Raw genomic sequence first — 27,577 nt, forward strand, 5'->3', positions numbered from 1 at the left:
GGGGAGCCTGGTGATGGGTATTAAAGAGGGCATGTACTGAATGGAGCACTGGGTGTTATACGCAAACAATCATGGAACACTACATCAAAAACTAATGATGTAATGTATGGTGATTAACATAACATAATAGTAAAAAAAAAAGACCTTCTATTTTGGTGACAGTCAATTGGAAAATATGTATTTTCCCTTTCTTGATAATGAAATAGTCTAAAAAGAGAAAATATTTCTATAAAGAATTATTCCCAACTAATGTGCCTATAAAATACATAGAAAGGGACTCATATCTTCTAGACTGACTACTAATGAAATTTGGTACAGATGATTCCCATTTCAGTGACATTAGAGATTCTTGTTTGATGCTGTTAGACATCCAGTTTTGACAAGAACGTGTTCCTAATATTTCTCATGCTTTATTCCCAGAATTTAACACATCAGTTGGAGCACAAGGAAAAGGAGCAACTACAGATGTTGGATCAACTTAAGGAGATCCAGAATCACTTTGAGACTTGTGAGGCCAAACATAAGCATGCCGACCTTCAGATCTCAGAGCTGACTCACCATGCTGAGGAAGCAACCAAGCAGGCCGAGCAGTACCTTCTCGAGTTCCAGCAGTCAGAGGCCCTGAGACAGGAGGCAGAGAAGAGGAGAGAAGAGTTGAAACTGAAAGCTCAGGAGTCCATCAGGCAGTGGAAGCTTAAGCATAAGAAGTTAGAGCGAGCATTGGAGAAACAGTCTGAAACTCTTGATCAACTGACAGACAAGAATAATCAGGTATAAAAGCCAGATTCCTAAGGAATGATTTTTGCTGTGATCATTCATTCATCCATCCTTCGAACAAACACTTGAGTGCCATGCTGTGCATGTAATCTATCAAGATGTCCTTGATAGAAGAGTCTTTATGTCTTGGCTATTGCAAGGTAAAAAGTAATTTAGTTTTTTATCTTTTTAAAGTCTTTTTCATAGTTTAACATTCTATGAGTTTTTAGAGTTGGCCCTTAAAAGAGATCCATCCCTCTCCCCCAGTTTAGCTTTTAGTTCCCTAAGTTGAAATTGTTCTTTAATGTTCAGTTGGAAAAAAAATCACGAAGTTTTCCATAATATCACCTGACTTTTCTCCCAGTTGCATGTATTTTAAAATCTTATTTTTAGTATATTTCAACTTAAGTAAGTGTTGGTTGCAAATGAGTATTTAAAAATGCAGTAGTTACTACTGGACCATTTTCTGGCAGCAACTATAATGGGTTTCACTGAATGAATGACGTTCACAATCTCACTGCCTGAGCAGTATTACCAGGTCACAAGCCTCTTTAAGATTCTGCTTTTGTGCCTTTTGATTGCAACAAAAAGCATTTCACTGATCCATGTATGCATTGCACATCATCTTTTCCCTTGTATAATCAGTTACTTTAAATGGATTTTATGCTCCTGTGTTGATTCTCAACTATATCTTTGGGTTGAATTAAACCTAAATGTTTATAAGATAATAAGCAGGAAAGTCAGGGTTGATTTTTATCCGTGTTTAGTCTTGGTTTATCATTTCTGCTTTGTCATTTGTCACTTGTCAAGAATTCTGAACATTCCAGAAGAATAATCATTTGGATAAGTTGACTTTCTTTCAAAGGAAAACACAATGTAGGGCAATTACTTTTATAAAATCAATTGTCAGCACTTAAGAGTGACAGATGCTTATTTCAGATGAGCTGTCATGGAAAAGATGCTTTACCATTTAGATATAAATTTTGTGGACATATAGAGGATGGAGGAAGCGATCACCTTGCACTCATTTTGGACTGCTTTTCAATTTAACCCATCTGACACACACTGGGTGACTAGTTGCCCTGAGGTAAAGCAGTTCTAAAGCTTTCAGACTTGAATCTGAACTGGTCTGATCCCAGGAAATTGCTCTACCTTGATTATTCTGTTGTCAGTCTGGGCTGGCAACTGGTTCAATGAGCATGACAGTAGGGGAGGTAGCTAGAAAGAAGGGGGTGGGAGGGATTGATTGATTGAAACCCATCTGGGGATTTTACTTAATTAGAGGAAATTTAGAAGGGTCCATGTCATCAGACAGTATCCTAATCCATGGTGCAGAGTTTTCTAGATGGAGTTTTTTAGAAAATTCAAAATTGTTAAACAGTTATTTCCCAGAATGCTCCTGATATAATTATTTTTATCACTTAGCATTGCTAATGATAAGCAAAGAGTAGTTTTAAAGTGATTGCCACAGTTAGGGTAGTATCACAATTATCACAGCAGGCATTGTAATTTCCACTTTAAAAGCCTTAAAAATGAATGCGGCATGTTGCAGTTAGAGCAGTGGTTAATCAAGGAAGAAAGGGTAACAGCTATTTCATTGCACATGCAAGTGTCCGGTAAATCCATGAGATGTGGAAATACATTGTAAATAATTTTGGAAACAAGCATCTATATCTTTATGTCTTACTGAATAATACCTCTAAGAAGTATTTAATTCTTAATAAAATCACAAAGCCACCCTAAGGCATTAGGAATACAGCCTACTCTTTTTTTGTTTTGTTTTTGGTTTTTGTTTTTTTGGACTAATTATTTTCAAAAAGTGACTGTAGGGCATATTTGGAAGTATATATTAAAATAAAAATAACACTAATTTCCAAATAAAACACATTATGTTTTGCAGAGTAAATTGTTTAATAAGTAGCCTTGTTGAGCCATTTTCCAGGCTCAAACGATGCAGTTTTGTGTTTTGTCTACTTCCATTTCTCTTTTTCCAGCATAACTTATTTTCTGCTTTAAGATTTGCCACTTAAAAATGTAGTAGAAGGCTAAAGAGTTGTATTCTCTTAAAAATTGCTCTTATTTACTTTTCTTCTGTTTTTTTACATTTTTGGAAGTTTGGTAAGATTATTAGATATATATCCTATTACAAAACTACTTTGTTATCGAATGATATGGATAGCATATCACCACAAATAGCATAACATTGCAGAAAAAACCCAGAAAGATCAGATTGTATACTTTCCTTGAAAGAAAATGGCATGGATGTTTACATCAGGGCATCATGATATGATGTTCTTTAGGGATATGTAGATAAACATATAATGGAAGACCTAAAATTCTGTAGATACAAATAATCTAATCATTAATTGTGATATTTTTGTCTTTATCTTTTTAATTTTTTATTTTTTTCTCTATCTTTTAAAGTGCTATTTGAAGTTACTGGTTCTTATACCTGTTTTGAAAATGATAAAGGAAAAAATTTTGAACTTGGATTCTGATCACAATGTATGCTTTTCTGAATATTTCCAAAATCATAGATCTATATTTTAATATGGATGATAAGAATGCTTCTTAGGTTGTTTGTTTTCTTGCTGAGTTGGCAGAAGAATTGATTTGCCCTGTATTGAGCTTTTTGCTTGACAATATTTGACTTCAAGAATCTTAAATTTCCATCTTTTCTTTTTTTGTATTGCCTTCATGCTGAGGAAAAAGGGAGTATATGTAATATATACTGTCTTTTAAAAGCTGAATTTTCCAATTTAAAGGTTGAAAAACAAGGATCAGTGCTAAAGTACATTTTAAATGTGTATATGGTTCTGTCCTATGCAATTTTAGAAAGGCTAAAAGTACTGATATATTAGAATAATCCAGCAGTCCATGTGCATGTACCTTCATATGCAGAAAAATAACTTTTATTTCTTTTTAAAATTTTTTCTACCTTTTAGTTAATTAAAAAACAAAAACAAGCCCAAAAATCTGTGTGTACTTTGTGGTCAGGCTTTGAGGAGTTGGTTTCTGTTCTTATTATGGTTTTAGACAGTATCATTCTCTGGCTTCACATAGCCATTTTCAGTCCTCCCTTCATTATCTTCTCTTACAGCTTTTCTTCTTTGGAAGCTGGGTTTGCTTGGTTAGAACATTCTCTTCTCATTATTCCTGACTTCTACATATTTTTCCATTACGCCTCTATATTTCTCAAGGAGTTTTGCACCTGGCTTCCCCTCAGCCTGTTAAATTACATGTAATTCTTGTCATCTTTGGTGATTACAAAGCTCAAGTCAGCAACCTTAAACTTCAGCATCCTTAAACTTCACTAATTTCCCATTTTACAGTGACCTTCAAGTCACTCAGCAGCTAATTTCTGTGGGTAAAATTTGTCCTCATCTGTAATTTCTCTATGTGAATTCAGATCCTTAGTTCCAAAATTTCAGTCTCTGATCTTACACACTTCTTTTATTTCCTTTTCCTTTTTTAACCATTACCATCTGATTTTGATCTTTCCACATTCCTCTGGTTGACCAGTCATTTCCTGGAATCCTTTTTTTCCCTGTCAGATTGGACTTTGTGAAAAGCTACTCTGATGACATGCTCACCAGCATCTTTGATTTCTTTCTTCCACCTCACACATCTAACTGATCTTCAGTCTGGAATCAACCCAACTCTTATTTTTCCCATTTCTGCTCCTGACTAGTACCAGCAAAACTTACCTAGAAACATCAGTTGGCTTCTATAGTGGTCTTGATTATCCCCATCTACTCTCTGCCCCAATCCATTCCATTCCATTCAGAAACTAATGTAGGCCAGTTACCAAGCACATAACCCTGTTCTGAGCAATGAAGAATGAGTTATGAAGTTTGTTGGGGGGAGCTTATGGTAAACATTTACTCACTCCTGAAGAAGATACATAAGAGAGATTTTTCTCCTTCTCTGGTTTTGTCGTATTCGGCTGTGATGCTTGCAGTGGCCGCAGTTGGCTGTCTTGCTATGGTCCTGAGAACGAAGTCTCTCACACAAGAAGGTATTGCCGGGAGGAGTGCCGAGAGCTGGACCTAGAGCTTTGACACCATGTCTGGAACAGTTCTGCCTGGAATGATATTAAATTACCTTGTAGTTTAAGTCAGCTTGAATTGGAGTTTTCTCTTACTCTGAGCAGAAGATACTCAAGCTGATATGAAACATCAGTTCTCGGAGTAAGGAGCTTTAAGTAAAAGAGCCTAAAATGTAGGATTAACTAAGTAGAGAAATGAAGTGGGGACAGGAGGATCATACCTTTTTAAAGGGAAAGTTGACAAACTGTGCTGTTGGAAGTAGTTAGTTGAACCATCAGAAATCCTATCTTGGGGCAGCGATGGTGTGCCTCAGAGTTTTCATACCAGTCACTTAATACTGGTATGAAAACTTTAGGATGTTGGCATGTGTTGTGATCTTACTGCAGCCTTCAGAAAAGTTCCACAAGAGAAAGACAAGTATAGGTTGAAGCCTGCCTGTCTAAAAGCAGAGAGAAATAAATAATAAAAGCAGAGCGCAAGATTTCTTGGGGGGGGCGGGTAGAGAGACTGAAAATCTGCAATCTATAATCCAAATACACGGGGTCTGATAATTTGGAGTTTTTCAGTGTTGGAATAGCCAAATGATCTGTCCTTGCTGAAGTTAGTCCAAGCAAGAGAGGGAAGTAGGAAACTTAGCTGAAATAAAAATGAGGTGAAAAACAAGCCTGATTTCTCAGGCCCCTTTCAAGTGCTTCTACTTAAGCATTCTTGGCCAGACAAAGGGGATTCAAGTCTATTGTTTTGAGTTCCCTCAAGATAAAACCTATTCGACTGAGGGCCCCTGGGAATGTCCAGGATATTGAGGTGGCAGTTAAGACACTGTCATTTTCAGACTCGGAGACAATGTCTAGACAAAATCTTGGGCTGTGGCTGCTAGCCAAGCAATTAACAAAAAGCAAATAGAACTTACTTAGTTTTTAGTATCTGTATTGCCAAAGAAATAGCAAACTTGACTAACATAGTCTGTGACTGTCCACTCTAAGGCTGCCACCTTTGTCATGAGTTGATGTGATGCTTGGAATACTGAAACCGAGGGCAAAACCTGCAGAATTGTAGAGTAGCAGTGCCTGAGTTTTGAAGGACTCTTCAAGTGCTCCATCTCTGGTGTTCCTGTTATGTCAGAAAAATAAATACCTTTGCTGTTTAAACCAACTTTAGGAAGATAATGTAGTATTTTGTAATCAAAGATGTTTTACCTGCTAGAGCTTCATCTTGAAAATAAAATCTTTATCTTCAGGGCTGCATGGAAGTCTCTTAACTCCTGGCCAGAGGCCTATGTTATCTGTTCCAAACATCAATCACTGTCTTGAAGCCACCTCTCCTCGTTCTCAGGCCCCTCTTGCATTATCCTTACAGCCAAGACTCGATTCTGTCGGTTTCTGTCTTCTCTAGTATGGTAAGTAGAGTGACCTCCCAGAGATGACTCACCCTAATTCCTGGAGCCTGTGAACATGATGAGATCACTCTCATGGTTATGTTATATGGCAGAGTTGACCTTAAGATAAGGAGATGATCTGGGTGGGCCTGATCTAATCACAGGAATCCTTAAAAGCCTAGAAATTTTTCTGGCTGTTGAGAGAATGGGAAGTCAGAGGATTTGAAACACAGGAAAGATTCATTGTGGTGTTACTGGCTTCAGAATCTGAGGGGTCCATGAGCCAAGGAGTGTGGGTGGCCTTTGAAGCTCAGAGCAAACCCTGGCCCAAAGCTAGCTAGGAAATAGACACCAGAGTGTTAAGAAGCGCATGGAACTAAATTTTGCCAACGACATGGATGAACTTGGAAGTGGATTCTCCCCCCAAAGCCTCCAAGTAAGAGCACAGGCCAGCTGATACCTTGACTTTAGTCTTAGGAAACCCTGGGCACAATACCTCTCCTGGACTTGGGATCTGTGGAAACAGGATAACAATAAATGGTACTGTTTTAAGCCATTAAGTTTGTTGGAATTTGTTACACTGCAGTAGAAAAATAATACATCTACCCTTAGACTTACCTATATTTCTAGCCATTTTTCCTGTCTTTCAAAGTAAACTCTATCCTCTGTGGTCCTTAGTCTTTTCAGTCCAGGGGCATTGCTTTATCAGTTATACCTGCTCTTCAAAGATCTGATTACTGTCTTACACGAATGCCTCCCTGGGATCCTGGCTTCTCCTTGAACTTGATCCTCTGCCGATTTTTTTTTTTCCTCTTTCCCACTAGTCTTCATCACAACCCTATGATACAGGTGCCATTATTATCTTTATAAAGATAAATAATTTCCTTGAGGCCCTAGGGTGACTTATGACTGGACTGAGAATCACATTCAGTTTTCTGTGGTCAGAGCTCAATTGCTTAACCACCTCCTTTTATTATTTCTCATGCTGGCTTCATGCTGTTTTTCCCTGCTAAAACTGACAGGGTTTTGAGGAAATGGTTTCTTTGGAGTGACTGACTCATTGTAGTTTATCTTGAATTGTTTCATACTAAGTATAAAATATAAAGTGTAAAACTGCCTTGTAAGTATTTGCATTTTTATTCATTATTTCTAATTCTGAAATGAGAATCTTAATTTTCTTTTTTCCGGTTCAAGCCATGGCAGGCATCCGTAAGCAGAGATGGAGATTGTTTTTGGTGCCAGTGTTGGGGGGAAGGGGGGGTGATTCCAGCTTCCTTAGCTGCTGGCTTTTTCATTGCATTGGGAGGTGGTGCGGATGAGAGGGGTAGTTCTGGGCCTCCATCCATCCCTCAGTGTCCACCTTCACCCTGCAGAGAGTCTGGCAAAGGGTGATGGACGTCTGGTCCCTTGACTTTTCTCTTGTGTCCCTTTCCCACCTATCCTAATCTTAATCTCATTTATATCTTTATGGGGCTTCGAGACTCCCAGTTACATACTGGTGTATTTCCTGTCCCTACCGACTCTATTAATAATGATTGATTGTACCAAAACCTTTCTTAGATTGTATCTGCATGCTTCCGTATATGGTCTTCCTTCTCTATTTTGAGGTTTCTCCTTTTTAAAAGTGTGCAATTGAAATGCAAAGAACTGTTATTTTAAGTAACATATTGTTTCAACCTCTGGTAAACTATAATAGGAATCTTTTTCTTTCCCCCTTCTTTTGCTAAATTTTATCCTACATTTAAATAATTATTTATAATCAAGGATTGATATGTGTTGGTGATGAAAATCTGCAACATATTGTTTCAGTGTGGTGCTATATCAGGGTAATTGTATTTTTCTTTTTCTAGCCTAAAAGCTATTTTTCATTAAAAAATGGAAAAAATACAAAATACTATTTTATGGATCTTTCTTCTCCTGTGTATTAAACTTTATTTTCTGACAGTCTCTCTGATGGATTTTATAGTTTTTTTTTTTTTAACCTGATAGATTCTAAAAGAAAAGGATGAACTGAAAAGCCAGCTTTATACAGCATTACAACAAATAGAGAATCTTCGAAAGGAATTGAACGATGTCTTAACCAAGCGTGCCCTTCAAGAGGAGGAGCTTCACCGTAAGGAGCAGAAACTAAGTGATGTTAAGGCTCATCAAGCTGACCTTGAACTAGAAATCAAGGATTCCCTGGACACTATCCAAAGGCTAGAAAGTGAATTGAAGCATCAGAGTAAGATTCAAAGCCAGATGAAAGTTGAGAAAGCTCACCTGGAAGAAGAAATCACAGAGCTAAAAAAGAGCCAGGCCAGGGACAAAGCCCAACTTCTCAAGATGCAAGAGGCCATCAAGAACTTGAGTGCCATCCGGGCAGATCTCGCTAATAAATTAGCCGAGGAACAGAGAGCCAGGAAAGAGGTGCTTAAGAACCTTGCTGACCTAAAGACACAGGTGAAATCCAGAGATGAAGAAACAGATACAATCATTACACAGTTAAAGCTAGAACGAGACGTTCACCAGAGGGAGCTGGAAGATCTCACATCGTCATTGCAGAGTGTGAAAACGAAACACGAACAGAACATCCAGGAGCTGATGAAGCACTTCAAGAAAGAAAAGAGTGAGGCTGAGAATCATATTAGGACACTGAAGGTACCTGCGCTGAATTATCCTGATGATACTGAAGGAATTTTTCTGGTGGCTCATGAAGTTAATAAAGCGTAAACTTTCAGAGATCATTCTGTATTCCTAAGCACTGAAGGGAAGATAAAACTAGCAGTAAAGAGGCTTATTCATGCCTGTTCAGCCAGGTTGAAATGAGTTCTAGCAGCCACCTGGGAGCACCTATTTCAGAGCACTGAAGCTGTTTAAAAAGAATGTTTAGCTATTTTGGGAGTTCAGGAAAGGCAGAGGTGGCAATAAGTCGTGGACCTGAAACGTGCCCTCATTCAACATTTGTGACCTCCTAAAATATAAAAGGCAAAGACTTGTTAAGGCCATAGAAGTCATAACCACAGTCCTTTATTAATGGTAACTAAAGTGGATCAGCTTATGAGCTGTGTAAACCCAAGGGTTTTGAGATTTACCCTTTCTTTTCCAAATCAAAGTTGGCCTGGGTAAATGCATAACTGAGATCTTGCATTTGGGGAAATGTTTCTAGGGTCTAATGGTATTAGCCTTATCCCCATGCAGGGGAATTATTTTATAACATGATTGTCAGGAGTGTGATAAATCTGTCCCTCCTTCCTGCTTTAGTTTTTTTCCGTAGTACTTATCATCATATGATATAGATTCCATATTATTTATTTTTTAGTCTCCCTTTATTAGAATGAAAACTCCATGAGGACTGGGATTTGAGTCTGTTTTGTTTACACCTATATCTCCAGTACCTAGAACAGTTCCTGGAACACTGTAGATATCCACTGAATAGGTGAATAAGTAGATAAGTCTTCAAGGGTTAATTATAATTTTTTTTCAAATTCCTTGAAATACAACTACCATAAAAATGCTTCTGGTGAAAGATGAAATTATAATGAAATAGCTGACATTTGTAGAATGCTTTCAGCTTTTTATGAATTCTCCCCCAGTTGCATATAGTCTACTGGCAATAGTGCATTTGGGGTTATTAATTGGGGTGCGCAGAGCAGAATGGAGACTGGGGGAATAGGTAGGAGGGCCTTACTATATTTCATTCAACCTAAGATACCATCAGTTATAAGGTTCATCATTATGTGCTACTAAGAAAAAAAAAATACTTCTGAAACTTAACATACTCTCAATGTAAGACAATATCCCAAGACAGAGGTGGTAAAATGTGGAAAAATATGTCTTAATATTGATGAAATATGGCATAATAGTCTGTCAGAGTTGATGAGGACATAAACAAAAGTAGAATCAGAGATATGGAGAAGAGCTAATCTTAAAATAAAATATATGTCACATGTTGATTGATTGGCTGTGACAATAATAGTAATACTAGCAGACATTTTTTTTTTTCCGGCACTTAGTTCATGCCAGTCATTACTGTAAGAACTTTACACGCGTTAACCATTTAATCCTCACATCATCCCTGCAGATTGTTTGGTATTTCTTCTCTAATGAGGAAATTGAGGCGTGGAAAGTTAACTGTCCAAGGTCTTAGAGCTGGAAAGTAGCAGAGACAGGGTTTGAACCTAGGTAGTCAAGTGCCTGTGTTCTTAACTACACTGCTATAAGTCGAAAAGGTTTAGAATCGGGGCACCTGGGTGGCTCAGTCGTTAAGCAGCTGCCTTTGGCTCGGGTCGTGATCCCAGGGTCCTGGGATCGAGCCCCGCATCGGGCTCCCTGCTCGGCGGGAAGCCTGCTTCTCCCTCTCCCACTCCCCCTGCTTGTGTTCCCTCTCTCGCTGTGTGTGTCTCTCTCAAATAAATAAATAAAATCTTCAAAAAAAAAAAAAGTTTAGAATCAAGGATGACTAGGCACAGACTTGGGTGACAAGATGGATGATGAGACTGTCAAGGTAGATAATGCAGAAAGAAGAGAGATTTGGAGAGAGGAGTCGCAAATCCAGTTTTTGTTTGTTTGTTTTTTAGCATGTTGAGTTAGGTAGAAAGGAACGGAAGCCTAACCATGAAAGACCTAGGCAGAACAGTTTTTAGTACCTAATGGGTTAGACATTGAGGACGAAAGTGAGATTAAAGTTGGAATATTTGGGATCCAGTGACCCATTGGTGGTAGTTGAAATCATGGGATTTTAATGAGATCATATAGGGAGAAAGAAGAGGATGAAAGTCTAGAACACCAATGTTTAAGGGAAGTACTGAGAAAAAGGTTCTAGCAGGTAAGAATAAAGGACTATATGAGAGACAGGAGGGAACCAGAAAAGAATGGTGTCTTGGAAACCTAGGCAGGGCATTTCAAGAAAGGTATAGTCAAGAGTGTTGAAAGTGCGGGGCGCCTGGGTGGCTCACTTGGTTAAGTGTCTGCCTTCAGCTCAGGTCATGATCCCAGGGTCCTGGGATTGAGTCCCGCATCAGGCTCCTTGCTCAGCGGGGAGCCCGCTTCTCCCTCTGCCAGCCACTCCCCCTGCTGGTGCGCTCTCTCTCTCTGACAAATAAATAAATAAAATCTTTTTTTTTTTAAAAAAAGAGTGTCAAATGTGGCAGGTTAAAAGAAGAACTAAAAACGTGTTCATTCCATTTGTCAGAGATGGCTAGGGAAGGTCCATGAAGAAATGTGAGGGGGTTGGATCAAAACAGAGTGGATAGTATTCAACAGGAGACAGGGCAGTTTCCCCCATCCTTTCTTTAGGAAGTGCTTTGTATTCATGTGTAGTGAAATGACAGTAAAGCTTTGAGAAATTACCTGTGTGTAAAGAGTATATAACTTAGAAGTACTCTGTAGATATTTTGAAATTTTTAGGCATTTTTTTTTTTTTTTAATTTGGAAGACAGAAATAGAGGAAGGGTATTTCAGCCACTCTTTAATATGGTGCAAAAGCAGCGTAAGAGCTTAAAAGGAGAACCAGAGATTGTGAGCACTTTCATTGTAAACTGAATGAGTTGCCCATAAGGAAAAAACCCCTACCTCTTGCTATTTCACTAACATAATCCTATACTTTTTACTTATTTATATCAGTTAGAAGGAGTTGATAATGTCATCACAGGTGACTTAGTGTACTGAATTATGTACAAGAGGACTTTGGACAAATAGCTCTATAAATGTTCTATTTCTTTGTCTTTTGGCTTCACCCTTATTACTTTTTTGGGTCTAATAAATGCTGATGCGTTAGCCATATTTTTTTCTCTGCACGAATTATGGTTTCCCCATCTAGGACTACTTAGGCCTATTTTTAAATTTAAATGTAAAATATTTTAATGAAATACTCTAGCTACTATTAATATTTGAAGGATATTGGGTTATTACCTCATTATGATTTCAACAGAAATCATTTGGTAGAGCCTTTCTTTGGGGGGTGGGGATCAAAAGACCAAGGATTTGAGCTCCGTACTTTTTCTACTTGCTAGCTATATGATCTTGGTCAAGTTACTAAACCTTTCCCCCCCCTCATCAATAAAATGGGACTAGTAATGTCTTTATCACAGGGTTTTGAGAGTACAGCATCACTTTGTAAACCTTAGAGTGAAATGTAAATGTACTAAAATCACAAGAAGTAAGTTAAGTCAAATTTAGGCATTGGCATGTGGGTAAATGTTTTAAAAAAGCCTCTCGGCGGGGGGGTCAAGGAGGAAACCCTGATTTGTAGCATTTGCCCAGTTTAGTGTTGGATATATACCGCATTTGACTATCACAGAAGACATCACCCGAGAGGGACAGTGTTGGGAAGAGCGAAGCACAGCTGCTTCTTAAGGCTCCCTGAGCCAGCTTCAGTTCTCCACAGGCCTTATGGGGAACCTTCTATACCCAAGAGTTGCATTAGCCATGAAGAAAAGGCAAAGCATTCTGTTGAAACTTAAAATCATAATTGAGCAATTTTCCTGATGAGAGACTTTAGTTTGTAATTTTGTTTTGGGTTGTGAAAACAGGATTCCTTATTAAAAATCAATTCCTTTGTTAATTTAAAATGGTATCCAGTCTTAGGTGAATTTTGTGAGGTGAATATAATACAGATTTTGTCTAAAGCTGACAAAACTTCCTCTCAGGAAATTGATTCCTGTGATTGAATTCCTACATACCTGATTGCACACATAAAATATACTTGTAAAAAGGAACATGTATTTTAGAAATTAAAACATGTGTTTTAAACAGATCATAGGTAGTTGCTTACAAGCTGTTAGTAACTGGTAGGTGTGACCAGTTAACATTGCTAAGTTGTACCCAGCTGGTTTTTAAAAATGATAAATGTACCTTCCTAAAGGCAGTGCGGTGGAATAGTTGAAAGCCTTGCACATTAGAATTCCTGGGTTCAAATCCTGGCTCTGCAGTTCCTTATTACATATCCTGGGGCAAGGTTATTAGTGTCTCTGGGCTTCAGCTTCAAAAAAGGAGGCAGTAGTAATAGTACCTCCCTGGTCAGGTTGTTGTGAGAAATGAGGAAAAACTATGCAAAGAGGTCTGAGAGCAGTGCCTGACATATAGGAAGTGTTTGCATCATTGTTATTTTAAAAGTTTTAAAATTCACATACTTGGCCAATCTTTATTGTACACGGAATAGATTATTCCTAATTTTTTCTTAAAGTTGATTCTGGTTATATTCGAAAAAAAGTTAAGAAACCAGGTACTTTATTAATTACACGTTGGCACTGAAATAATAATCACTGATCAACTCCTTTTCAAGTTAAGTTACTTGTAGTTTCTTGGCTGCTACAATTCATAATACTTTCAGCCTCACAGGGTGGGATCAGTAATTTTGTTGTACTGAAAGCACACAGTTCTTTCACAAAACCCAGGAGAGAGGTTGAACAGGAATGTTGTAAAGCTCCTTTTATAGAGGAGGAAACTGATCAGTCAGTACTGGGTCATAGTATTTCCTTTTTGGGACACCTCTCACAACTCCTTTCCCTCTCAGCAGAGTTGGGGTGCCATCTTGGGGTTGGCACAGTATTTGCTTCTGCCTTCGTTAAGCACTTATCATTCATTGTTGTAGAATTGATAGGTGCATCTGGCAATTTACTGTTCATATTTGCTATCTCAGCACCCAGTACAGTACCTTTCACTGAGTAAGTGCTCAGTGAGCACTAAGGAGTGATTGAATAAATGCAAGGGGCATTTCCTTTCCTTTGTATGTTCTGTACAGACGCTTAGAGCAAAATCTTGAAGTTTTTGCCCACTGATAAAATGTGTAATTTGTTTGGTGTACAATTTAGCTGTGGCCAGTGGACTTTTTCTTTTCTCCTCTTTTTCTCAGGCAGAAAGTATAGAAGATAAGAATACGGCTAAAGTCCATCGTTGTCAGCTAGAGAAGGTGAAATCACAGTGTGACAGGCTGACAGAGGAATTAACCCAGAATGAAAATGAGAACAGAAAACTGAAGCTAAAATATCAGGCTTTGAAGGACCAGCTAGAAGAAAAGGTAAAAATACGAATGAATTCTAATTTTACTTACTCAGATTTCTTCTAGTATTTCTTCTGGAATATATTTTATGTGATTTTTTTTTTAAAGAGAGAGTGTGCCTGCAAGTGGGGGGGGAGGGGCAGAGGGAGAGGAAGAGAGAGAAAGAGAATCTTAAGCAGCCTCCACGCTCATCACGGAGCCTGACGTGGGTGGGGCTCAATCTCAGGACTCTGAGATCATGACCTGAGCCGAAATCAAGAATTGGTCACTTAACTAACTGAGCCACCCAGGTGCCCCCATTTTATGTATTAATAAATGCTAATTGTAGTCTTTCATAGGAAAGTTATATTGGTGCCACAAAAAGAATGATAGAATAAAAATCCAGCCTTCTAATAAACTTTCAACCAACTATTAACCATCTACTACATTTGATTTTTAAATTTCTTCTGGATCTTAAAATAGGAGTTTAGAGGCAAGGGTAGCAAAGAAAGGAATTCTGGTTTATTGAGGACCTGCTATATGTCAGGCATTTATGCCAGTTGATTTACATGTGTGTGCTTATTCAGTTCTCACAGCTCTTTGGGTTAGATTTTATTGATCCCTTTTAACCTATGAGGAAACTGAGGCTCAAAATAAAACCTGTAATAGTTAAGTGCTCACTATGTGCGAGGCACTTTTAATGCTCATGGAAGTTTTATGAAATCGATACTATTATGCTCATTTTTTCGGTTTCAGAGACTGAAGCTTAAGAAGGTTGGTAACCTTGGAACATCCCTAGCAGGCTTACTGCTTTCCTTTCAGTAGATGTGTGAATTTATTTTGAGTATCTGCTATATATCAGGCATTGGGTAGAATACTAGGGACTTTGAGAGTCACTACTTTTGTGGCAAAAGTCAACTAGGAATAGAAGACAGAGTATTTTTCTTCCACCAACTTCCAAAAAGGATTGGTAGTTGGGTATTATAGAAGTCAAATGTAAAGATGACCACTGAAGTACTTACTGATAGTAGAATAAGACAACATAGACAGGGTCAAATGAGTCCCGTACTTGATAAGGTTACATGTATGAGGAAGGTGCCACCACTGGGTGGGGTATCATAAAATGCTTCACACACCTCTAGGAAGAAACTTCCTTAACCACTTTACTAATCTTTTCCTCTTTATGTTTTCTGCAAAATTCACTATACTTTATAGGTATATTTTTTTACCTTTCTAGTAATTGTTAAAATCAAGGAAATAAGATACAAGTTTGGTGTTTATGATTAAATGTGCTAAATTAAGTTGCTAAATTTAGGCCTACAATCTTGACAACTGCTGCAATTTAGTTCTTATGTCATGCTTTGTTTTGAGTGTGTCCAGTGTTCACACATATTTACTGTATCTGTTGCCAGGGTGTAGTTGCTGTGGAGATAATGCTAAATTTCTCAACTTTTTCATAATTAAAATTCTAGCCAGAAGATTGTGTTAACGTGTTTTATACTTACACATTTGCATTTAAGAAATAGTGGTGAAAATTTCTTATGTTGGGATGTAAGTTTACCTTGCTCTGCTTAAAATAAATGTTTCTTCACTGATTCTATCTGTGATGTTCTAGATATATACGTGTTATCACACGTTCATATAAATGGAACATTCACCTTACGACAGAGTTTCAAGAGTTAATGATTGTATTCCATAGCTATGTATTGAGCATCCAGGATGTGGCAGGCCTTGTTCTGGGAGCTGAGGGTTGGATATAGATAAGACACGGGTCTGCAACTGAATGCTTGTAGACAGATCATGAAAAACAAAATCGCTTTCAGTTGTTAAAACTGTATAGTCAAGTCTTGACAGTGTGTGCTAATGCAGAGAAAAGATGTCTCTGGAGTCTAACTCGTGAGTAATCTTAAAGATATAATAATCTTAAACACACAAATGTAAATATATATGTATAGCTTCTATGCTTGCTTTTCTTTTAGAAATATTTTTTGTATACATGATTATTACATACTTTGGATTCACTTAGCTGTTTGTGTTGACCTGTGCCATAGTATATGGTTACATATGAATCAAAATTTTGTTGGGTCCCGCCATCTATAGATAGGGCTCTGCTCTCTGAGAGGCGGCATAGCATTAGTGGGTATGGGCAGAACGTTGAGTGTAAATCATTTTCTAGCTGTATGGCTTTAAACATATTGCTTAAAACTCAAAGCCTCAGTTTTATCATCTTTAAAAAGGTATGATGAGGGTGCCTGGGTGGCTCAGTTGGTTAAGCGACTGCCTTCGGCTCAGGTCATGATCCTGGAGTCCCGGGATCGAGTCCCGCATCAGGCTCCCTGCTCGGCAGGGAGTCTGCTTCTCCCTCTGACCCTCCTCCCTCTCATGCTCTCTGTCTCTCATTCTCTCTCTCTCAAATAAATAAATAAATAAATAAATCTTTAAAAAAAAAATAAAAAGGTATGATGATACCTCTACTATAGAATTAAATGTGAAAAAATATATAAAGTGCCTGGCAGAGTAACTGATATCTAATAAGCTATCAATTAGTAAATGCCATTATTTTGTTATTGTTGTGTTTCCAAATAAATGCTGCTCGTGGTTCAACCAATCAGCAAGTATTGATTGACTGCCTGTGGTCCATCTAATAATGTTAGGTAGTGAAGGGCCAGGGACCTGGGAGTAGGAATTATTGCCGAACTATGCAGATTGGAAGTTTAGAACCAGACTGCGTTGAATCACTTGAGACAGATGGCCCACAAAGGAGGCTCCCTTGTGAAAAGAGCTGGCAGTTCTATTAGCAAGTGATATTGAAGGCATGTGTGTTAAGCAAACCAAACAAATGGGCAGTTTTATAATTATGTTTTCTATTTGAGGGCAGGAACCCAATCTTGATTGTTTTTCCATCTCCAAGATCAGGCACAGAGCCAGATACACAGTAGGTAATTTGTAAGTGAATTGTGGATAAAGAGGAGTGTGTGTGTATGCATACATACATGCTTGCACATACGTGTAATATGTAGATAAAATATGGGTAACCTATGAGTATATGTACATTCATTTTGTGTGTGTGTGGGGGGGACAGCAGACTGCAGAAAATAAAAACAAGAAAACAAGACGAAGATATATTTTCAGTGGAAAAAAAAAAAAAGTCCCATGACTTATAGCCCAAAGATTACTATGTAAGCAATGCATTGAACTTGATAAATGGGCCTTAGGGCTTGAAGGGGTTTCAAATGTGATTCTGCTATAATCAAAAGGGTTGCCTTTCTTGTTTACCTAACATAGCATTATTCTCGCATGCCCGTCTTAGTGGCCGAAGTGGCACTTCCCCTCTTTTTTAAATGTCTTGCTACTATTTTGACCGCTTACTTTAGGTCTTTGTTTCTTGTCATGTTATTACTTTGTAAGCTAAGAAATGTTAAAATTGCATCACAATTCATATAAAGCCATTAGCATCAGCAGCCTGAATCAGCAGTAGAAGATTGCTGTTAGGATATATGTACAGAATAACTAACTTTGGCATATTTTCCTCATGTATTCGGTGGTGATATGTGGTAATAAAATGCATTTTTTCCAACATCTGATTTTGCTTTAACATCAAATGTTATTTTTTCAATTTTACATGACATAGAGAACAAGTATTGTGCAACCCACAGAATTTGTATGCATTTAAAACTTTATTATGAACTTCTTACTGGGGAAAAAGCTCTCATGAAATGTTAGGTAGAACTTTGTAGTGTCGTTGAAATTTATTATTCCTTTTGCTTAAAATTTTAAAGGAAAATATTTGATTTCTTCTTTTGTTCTAAAAGGATCTTATTAATATTAATCTTTTTATTCTTCTGGCATTTACCTGGAAACTCATAATGCTGTTTGTTTTATCAGAAATATATTTTTATTGGTTTCACTGGAATCTGAATCATCAAAAGAGTTAGCATATAATTAAGCCATTTTTGCTCAGCAAGTCAACATCAAAGTTTACATAGTGAAGATTTTAAATGTCTTCTCTATACAGACCTGTATCTGATCCAACTTAAAAAATTTTTGTTAAAGTAGGTATGAGTTTACTAATGATACTGGCCATCTTTGGGGAGCTTTCCAAGTAATTTTGTAGTGTATTAAACATTGTTTTTGATTTTGAACACGTTTACATGATGTTTTAGACATAAATATGGTGTCTGAAACTAAGAGAATATTATTTTGTAGATTGTTCTGTTTATACTGTGTCTATTCTCTTGAACCTTATGTTTTGGAAGTATGGCTGTTTTATGAAAAAATATATACAACATTTTGTTCAGGTATTTTTATAAGCAGTGAGAAAAATGGCATGAAAAATGATAGTAATGTTCTGAGATTGTTTTCCTATGTCCAATGTAGACATAATACATTAATTTTCAGATATTAGAGAAAGAGTAATTTTATTGATTACATTCATTTTTATAAATTCTGAAATTGTTTAGAAAATTATTTTGTTCTTTAAGAGGGAACTTAAAAAATTATAAAACAGATTTTCACTTGGATAATGCAGGGTACTTTATAGGGAAGGTTTAAAAACTCACCTGTGATCTTACCACCTAACTCTCTTGCATTCGAGTTCTGGTGGAATTCTTTTTGGGGTTCTTTTCTACACACACAGATACACAGATCCCATTTGGGATCATTCTCCATGCACAGCTTTGTGTTCTGAATTTGCCTGTGTCCTTGAACATTTTTCAAAGTCAAGTTTATTTGACACCCAATATTTTATCTGGTGAATGTGGCATTCTCTTGTTGATTACATTGCTGTGTCTTTTCTATTTTAAAATTATAGATCAAGTAATTTCTCTCCTGTATGATCTAGTACTTTCCATATTTGGAGCTTTCATTTGTATTTGTTACTGATTTAATTCTAAGGAGAATTATGCAAACAGGCTTCTTGCTACTAGATACCCAAACCTGGAGGAAGCCAGAGGTATCCACTCTCCTCATTTTGCTTTTCTCCTTTAATCCACCCATAATCACAACCATATGTAGAACTCCCCCCGTTATGAGAGATGCTGTCACATGGGTACACATACCTTGTGGCTATAGCTAGCCATGACAGTGTTGGAAGATTCTTCAGTAGTTTGTTTTTCTGCCCCACAAGAAAATCTATGTGCTAGCTTTTATTTTTAAAAAGCAGTATCTCAGTGTTTATAAGATCGCACTGGAATATCGTGCAAAGGTGGTGTTTCCCAAAACACTTTGCATCAGTTTAATTCTGAAGTATAAAAGAACCTTTTTTTTTTTAAAGTTTTTTTTTTTTTTTAAAGATTTTATTTATTTATTTGAGACAGAGAGAATGAGAGAGACAGAGAGCACATGAGAGGGGGGAGGGTCAGAGGGAGAAGCAGGCTCCCCGCCGAGCAGGGAGCCCGATGCGGGACTCGATCCCAGGACTCCAGGATCATGACCTGAGCCGAAGGCAGCCGCCTAACCAACTGAGCCACCCAGGCGCCCCTGAAGTATAAAAGAACCTTAAACAATATTAATCCACCACCTTCTTTTATAGATGAGGCAGGTCTCGCTCAAAGAGTTAATTGACTTGCCCAAGTGCACCAGCTGTCCATTGGTAGAAATGGAAATAGGAATCAGGCTTACCAATTCTATTTTTTTTTTTTTCCTGTTGTACCAGAATCTATAAGAACCAGTATATAGATTATATAGGTTATCTGGGATTCTTAGCTAGCTCATATAATTATTGCTAATTTATGTAGTATATTGAATTCTCTCAAGCGGATTTTTTTTCTATTATTCTTTCAGGAGATGAGAAACTGTGATGACACAATTAGGAGACACTGTAAGGCCACAGATTTTGTGACATCCGAGGCTATAGTGGTTTATAGGAACCTAAGTGTTGAGTAGATCAGGATTCATAGACATGTATTTTTGTTCTTTCCCATGAAGTGCTTTATTCAAATTATTTGTGAAGTGACACCTAGCAACATATTTTAAAGCTACTATTATATTGGATAAAAACACTTAGGGGAGATATTTTTCTAATACAAAATATGGATCTTTGAAAAACGGTAATTCTCATTTGCAAATGTAATTATGATGCCCATTTTTACAGATGGTGGAAACTGAGGTTGAGAGTATAATACAGTGACTCGCCCAACATTGCACAGCTTGTGGTGGAAACAGGATATGAGCACAAATTCCTTTTATTTTTTCCCTTTATTTACTACCAGTAAAATGACTCACATTTATATCTTTTCATTGAACTCATAGTGTTGAATTTAAATTTAGGGTTATTATATTCAACAGATTACCATATACTCTTTTATATTTTTAGCTTGACACCAATTTTGGAAAAGAAGTCATCAGTGATTTTGTTAGAAAAATCTAATTAAAACCTGATATTACCACATAAAATATATCTGTGACAGGAAAAAATGAATCAGTGTTGTTTAATTTTGTGTTTTGGTTCTAATTTGACCATCTGTTTAGGATTGGTACTTCTCATCATGTGGAAAAATATATATGATTGTCAGCTGTCTATAAAGTATTCACTACTTTGCAAAATCACAGTTCTGTATTTTTTTACTAAGAATTCTTCGTAGCAGGCAGAATTCTCCGATTTTAATTTTTTTTTTTTTTTCAGAACAGCAAGAAAGAAATAGAAGCAAATGAGCTGCTGACTTCTTTCATTTACTGTAGTGTTTAGTATTTATACTTTAGGCCATCCTTAGGCAGGACTTACTATTTCTTTGGTGCTTCATCTATTTTAAATTGTGTGACTAGAATAAAGGGAAGAAAGCTGTAGCTACCATATATTAATTTGGAGGCAAATTTAAACCAGATACTCTAAATAAACACTGACTAAGATGTTATGAGTAATTTCCTGTGAAATTGCTGTCATCTTAAAAAAAATGAAGATAAGATGGTCAAATTAAAGGTAAAATTACAAATTTTGTTTTGTATTTATTATTTATAAAGTGCTTTTAACTGAATCCCTTATAGTCATTAAGTCCAGAGTAATCTTTGACTTTTACAGAGAGTTGGCTGAAACATCAGAGTCCTTACCATGTATGAAACACTATGCCAGATTTTAAGAAACAGGTTTAGAATGCAAAGGTGGGGCGCCTGGGTAGCTCAGTTGTTTAAGTGACTGCCTTCGGCTCAGGTCATGATGCTGGAGTCCCGGGATCAAGTCCCACATCGGGCTCCTTTGCTCAGCAGGGAGTCTGCTTCTCCCTCTGACTCTCCCCTCTCTCATGCTCTCTGTCTATAATTATCTCTCTCAATAAATAAATAAAAATCTTTAGAATGCAAAGGTGAAGTGACTGTGCATTGATGGGGGGCAGTTATACATACAGCTGTGGCAGAGACGGGGCAAGAAATAAAGGCTGTATAGAAGTACATGTGGTCTCTACTTTCCAAAATGGAACATGTGTGGAGAAGCCATTTTCAAACACTATTCCATTGGCAGTGACCTTTCCTACCAACCATTTACAATCAAAGAGGCTGATTTTAAATGAATATAGTGAGTGAAGTCAAAGTTTGCATCTTTTTCATCCCAGATTTCGACTTGATTTGAGAGGACTACCATTTAATCCTTAATTCGTTGAGTGGTTGAAAACTACAAGGGCCTGAGAGGAAAGTAGTCTTGTTGGACACTTTTCTTTAAAATCCTGTACTACTGTTAGTTTGATTTCATTTAATTTTGAGATTGTGAGTGATACCCATAGTGTAGGAGTTAGGCTAAATAATGGCACATGCAGCTGGTTGTGATGTGGAAAGCCAAGGGGAAAAGGCTGCATGAAGCGTTCTATATTTGTTTCAGTGCTTTGATGGGAGTTAAGCAGTCCTAGCTTGCTTGCTTCGGTAGACCCTAAAAGGGAACATAAAATGAATGTCCAGGTTTGTTTTAAGTGAGGTTTTGGTTTTTTGTCTTTTGAGATTTTTAAAATTACAACTTAAAGTGACCCTATCCATTTTGTCATTTAATGTCAAATGAGCAATATTCTGTAAATTTTAGGAAAACAACCAACAGGTTCTCATTGTTCACATAAGTTATATTATTTGGAAATTTGTTCTTAAACTTTTTTTCCCCATATTCTTTCATAAGAATAAATGCATGCTTAAGTATCTTTTAAGAAAAAAAAAAGAAATCCTGATGGTTTTTAAAGACACTGTAAGCTTATAAACATTTCTCTGGTGATGAATGATACATTGTTTTCTTTTGAAAATTAAACAATGTTCGTTCCAAATGCATAATTTGAAACTCTAGTTGTTTGTTTCTTTGTCCGTATTTTGTTTCAGAAATAGAAATGCATCAAAAGTGGCTGATTTTAAATAACGTTATTTGTTTCCTAGCATTCGACTTAAGAGAAATACGTAATAATTGCAAAATGGTCCTAAAACTTAATGAATGCATAAAATACCGTTTAGCAGTATTTTTGTTTCCAACTTTGAATATTAATTTCTAGAGTGTATCCAGTACATATCCTGACACCTTTCTGATTATGCTGCCAGTGATCTTTGTATTGCTCAATATTCTCCTAGAAAAAGATACTAAAAAGCCTGAGGCAAGAATAATTTCCTTAAGTGGGGTTAGAAGTTTAAATCTGAATTTGCATTTTTTTTTTCTGTTTCTGTTTTATGGATAACTTTCCTACGCCTGCCTAAGACTAGGTTATGGATTAGAAAATCTTTCATACCCCAATTTTAATGTGTATCAAATCATATATCCAGTGTTCTTTTTTTTTTTTTTAATTATTTATTTATTTGACAGAGAGAGAGACACAACGAGAGAGGGAACACAAGCAGGGGGAGCGGGAGAGGGAGAAGCAGGCTTCCCATGGAGCAGGGAGCCCAATTTGGGGCTCGATTCCAGGACCCTGAGATCATGACCTGAGCTGAAGGCAGACGCTTAACGGCTGAGCCACCCAGGTGCCCCATATATCCAGTGTTCTAATTATACCTTACTTTTTTTCTATTAGCTCTACTGTTTTACTGATGCTCTCAGTTCTATTTTTTTTATTATGTTAATCATCATACATTACATCATTAGTTTCTGATGTAGTGTTCCATGATTCATTGTTTGCGTACAACCCCCAGTGCTCCATGCAGTACGTGCCCTCTTTAATACCCATCACCAGGCTAACCCATACCCCCACCCCCTTCCCTCTAGAACCCTCAGTTTGTTTCTCAGAGTCCATAGTCTCTTATGGTTCGTCTCCCCCCGCTGATTCCCCCCCTTCATTTTTCCCTTCCTACTTTTTTTTTTTTTTTTAATAACATATAATGTATTATTTTTTTCAGAGGTACAGGTCTGTGATTCAATAGTCTTACACAATTCACAGCGCTCTCAGTTCTTATTCTTTGCATACTATTAATTGTAACTTCTTCCCCTCCTTTGAAGAAAATAGTGTAAAGCATCTACTTACAGAGGAGAAAAAAGAGTATATCTAACCTACAAAATAGTAACACTTTTATTTTAGGAAGCCAATCTTCTAGTAGGAATTACAGTGTCCTTTTGCTTATTAAATACATAAAAAGAAGCCTCTCATTCACTCACACATGCATCCGTACTTAATTCATTAGCAGATCTTACTGGTTCTGTCCTTAAAACTTACTCTGCATCTGATTACTTCTTCTGGCAGTGCCCTCGTTTTTGTGACATCAACTGGCCTTGCCATTTACAGTAACGTGTTGCTGACAAGATGATTGTCCTCAGTGAGTTTACAGATTAAATTATTGCAAAAGCAACTTACAGAAACCTAAGAAGTCATTTTAGTTCAGAGACTGTTTTTTTCATTGTTGTATAGTTGGGGTCTATTCTGTTTGGCCCGAAGAGCATACACACACAAAATAATGCTCACTAGAATGAATGGAACATAAAAGGATATGTATGTTTCAGAAAAATGTATCTATTGACTGCTATATGAGACACTCTACTAGGTACTGGGATGTTTAAATAAAGAATAAGATCTCTACTCCTAGGAATTCACAGTCTGGTAAGGAGACAGACATGAAAGACACACAAAGTAGTAGGAACCCTAGGGGAAGCTCCTATAAAAGTGCCTTGGGGGCAAGAAAAGGGGCAGATATTCCTATTATTCTTAAGAGCTCAAGTTTATCTGTTGTTTTAATATCTGTGTGGGTGAGGAAGGAAATGCATGTTATTGCACTTTTATAACGGGTAAAAAAATTCAGTTTATGACCTTCCCTTGTCCTCTTTATTCCTGAGTAGTGTTGGGTTCACTGAGGGCAAAGGATATACATAGGTTGGATCCATGGAGACTTTTTCAAACTGATCTGAACTGTTGATTTTGGAAGTGCTGCTTTGTTTTTTTGTTTTGTTTTGTTTACTTTTAAATACCAATTTGAACATTTAACATATAGCCATACTTCGAATTTAAAAAATGCACCATCATGTAAAATCTTATATTTTTAAGAAATAAGTTTGCAAAAAGTAGTTGTGGTGTGGCCAAGACTTAATGTTTTATGTGTTTACTTATTTGCTTCTTGTTTTGCAAGACAGTTTGAACTGCAGTGTGGTAATTTTCTAGATGAAACTCCTTTCAGATACCCTGTAATAAGCACAGTAGATCCTTCTCTTTTAGTTGTTCTGCAGTTTCTGCCTTGGTTGGCATTTCATTGTAACTTAACTTCCTTATAGCTGAGTCAACTCTGTTGGCGTAAGTAATGTGAGCTTTCTTTAGAGAGTTAGATAAATGGCTTCCAGACAGATCCAATTTTTGTTCAGGAGAGTTTCATAATTTGCCTTGTAATGCTAGTGTCCTGGATTTAAGGCTTAGGCGTAGCAGTTATCTTGAGTTACAGAAATATTCTTTCTCAAAATTTTTTTGTGATATGTGCTGGTCTATAGTTTCAACATGCCAGGCTTCCAATAACTTTGAATTATATTATACTTGTTTTAATTCCAACCTTTAATATAATTTGAGCTCTCTCTGCCTCTCATCCTATCTCTCCCTCACCCACTGCTGATGTATTAAAGATGGCCTTGGAGCTGAAATATTGTCATACTTGCTTATTCAAGTTAGTTTTCAATAAAGGAATAACAGTAGCTTTGTATTAATGATTTATTTAGTCATGTGAGTGTGCTTTATTTGCTAAACTCTTTCTTTTTAGATATGTGAAGAACTGTTTTCATGTCCTGTAACCAACCGTATTGGAAATAAAGTGGCTCTTTTGGGACTCTTAAGGCATTGAAGGAATCTCATAAACTTCTGCCAAGGAGATAACGTTTTGGACATGCTCTAGTTTTATTGAAGTTCTATTTCCGTTAAGATTGTGTCTCCTTATAATCTTTACAGCCTTTGGGAAAATGAATGTTCTGAGTTGTAAAGAGTGTGCAACATAAATATATAATTAGAGGAACATTTCTCATCCTTTGAATTACAGGTCCATTGATGAAGCCAGTCAACATTGTGTATGTGCACATATGTGTGTTTGATGAGACTGTGAGCAGTATTTTTTTTTTTTATTTACTTTAGACACAAATGTCAACAGTGTAAGCCTTTCCTGTCCTGACATGGAAGCTTCATAAAATCTTTGCTGTCTTGACAATGGAACTGTACCTTGCTTACTGTGTGATTAGTATACTTTTTGATTAAAAATGCCAAGAGCAGATTTTATGTGCACGCAGGGTACATCTCCAGTTTAGATGGATAGCCCCTAGAAGTTTAGTCTTGTTGTGCATGCTTGATGTTTTCTCTCTCTCTTTTTTTTTTTTTTTAATTTGTGGTCTGTTCTGAATTTCCCAATATGTCACATATTTCATTTGTAACTGTGTTCATTCAGCAGTATTTTTTGTTATTCTTTATACTTTAAGGCTGTATTAGTCCCCACATAACCAGCTGATAACTTCCCTGAGTTTTTCACATTGGCTTTCTAAATTCCAGTTTTAAGAACTTATCTGGCATTTTAATGGAGAGCACTTAGGAGCCAGGGGACTCAAGTTATAGTTATGGCCTCTTTAACTTTAGTCCAGTTATTTAGTCTGTCTGAACTTTGGTTTCCTCATTTGTGGAATTTAGGGTTGAGTTTGTTCTCTTAAGATTCTTTCTCAAACTTAGTCATGGTCTAGGATATCTTCCTTTTTGGATCATACAGACTGCTATAGTCAGCTTCATCTGTATCTGTCTAGTTAGCCCCATCCTCTCCCCCACAGAGAAGCTCCTTTTATGTTCCCAAGACATAGACATTTGTGTCCATTCATGCTGAAACATTGAAGTTGGACTAACTGTGTCTTCCATGTTTCTAGAAGTCCAGTCAGTGCCCTATCCATTGTGCCACAAAGCCACTTTTGCTTCCATATTTCTAAATAGTCTCTAAAATACCTTGAGCTATCTAGTTTTATAGAAATATGATGGCTTTTGGTTAATCTTGTGGAATTACTTCTTCTGAATTCACTAGAAAACCAGGGAATAGTCATAATGGTGCCTAAATAATATCATCTCCCCTTATTAATCCATATATCCTCAAATCAGACAGGATGATTGGATTAATGTCTGCTGGTTTCCCATTTCTCCCTCAGAATTAGCTGTGCTTGTTCCATTTGTAGAGCTATTTCTGAAACATGAAACTGGGAGAAAAAGCGCTAATTCATTGGGAGCAATTAGTATTCAGGTAGGTATTCTCAAGCCAGAAGAATGAGGCTATTAAAATAAAAGGGATGACATTTCATGTAGATAGTTGTTGGCTCTATGAGGACAGGAGTCTTAATTATTCACTCTGTCCCTAGTACTCAGGAGAATGTCTTACCATAGTGGGCCTTCTATAAAAATTGTTGAATGAGTGAATAAGTCAATACAGAATGGTATAGAAGTACAGAATAGAAGAGCTTACTTAACTCCTAAATTTTAGGTTTTGGAACACATGCAGATGGTGAACAACTATGGTGCACTGTCTGAAACCTACTTAAATAAAAGAACATGGATTTACCTGGAATGTGATTAAGTAAGGGTAGGGGGTTCATTTATTCACTTTTTTAAAAAAAATTTATTATGTTTTGTTAATCACCATACATTACATCATTAGTTTTTGATGTAGTGTTCCATGATTCATTGTTTATGTATCACACCCAGTGCTCCATTCAATACATGCCCTCTTAAATACCCATCACCAGGCTAACCCATCCTCCCACCCCCCTCCCCTCTAGAACCCTCAGTTTGTTTCTCAGAGTCCATAGTCTCTCATGGTTCGTCTCCCCCTCTGATTGCCCCCCCTTCATTTTTCCCTTTCTACTTTTTTTTTTTTTTTAACATGTATTGTTTATTTCAGAGGTACAGGTCTGTGACTCATCAGTCTGACACAATTCACAGCGCCCACCATAGCACATACCCTCCCCAATGTCTATCACCCAGCCACCCCATCCCTCCCACCCCCCACCACTCCAGCAACCCTCAGTTTGTTTCCTGAGATTAAGAATTCCTCATATCAGTGAGG

The 27,577-nt window shown here is 37.0% G+C and overlaps 1 protein-coding gene across 15 annotated transcripts in view; it reads left to right on the forward strand.

The window, feature by feature from the left end:
- CEP128 (centrosomal protein 128) overlaps positions 1 to 27,577 on the forward strand; it is a 381,239-nt gene that overhangs the window by 110,487 nt on the left and 243,175 nt on the right. For all 15 annotated transcript variants that reach the window (XM_081830112.1, XM_081830117.1, XM_081830119.1 and 12 more), the window contains 3 exons: positions 421 to 771; positions 8,170 to 8,820; positions 14,015 to 14,179. In XM_081830112.1, the coding sequence (XP_081686238.1) occupies positions 421 to 771; positions 8,170 to 8,820; positions 14,015 to 14,179 (1,167 nt within the window). The remainder of the gene's footprint in view (positions 1 to 420; positions 772 to 8,169; positions 8,821 to 14,014; positions 14,180 to 27,577) is intronic.

This window comes from Leptonychotes weddellii, chromosome 9 (assembly GCF_054177405.1).
Source record: "Leptonychotes weddellii isolate Sample4059 chromosome 9, ASM5417740v2, whole genome shotgun sequence".
NCBI lineage: Eukaryota > Metazoa > Chordata > Mammalia > Carnivora > Phocidae > Leptonychotes > Leptonychotes weddellii.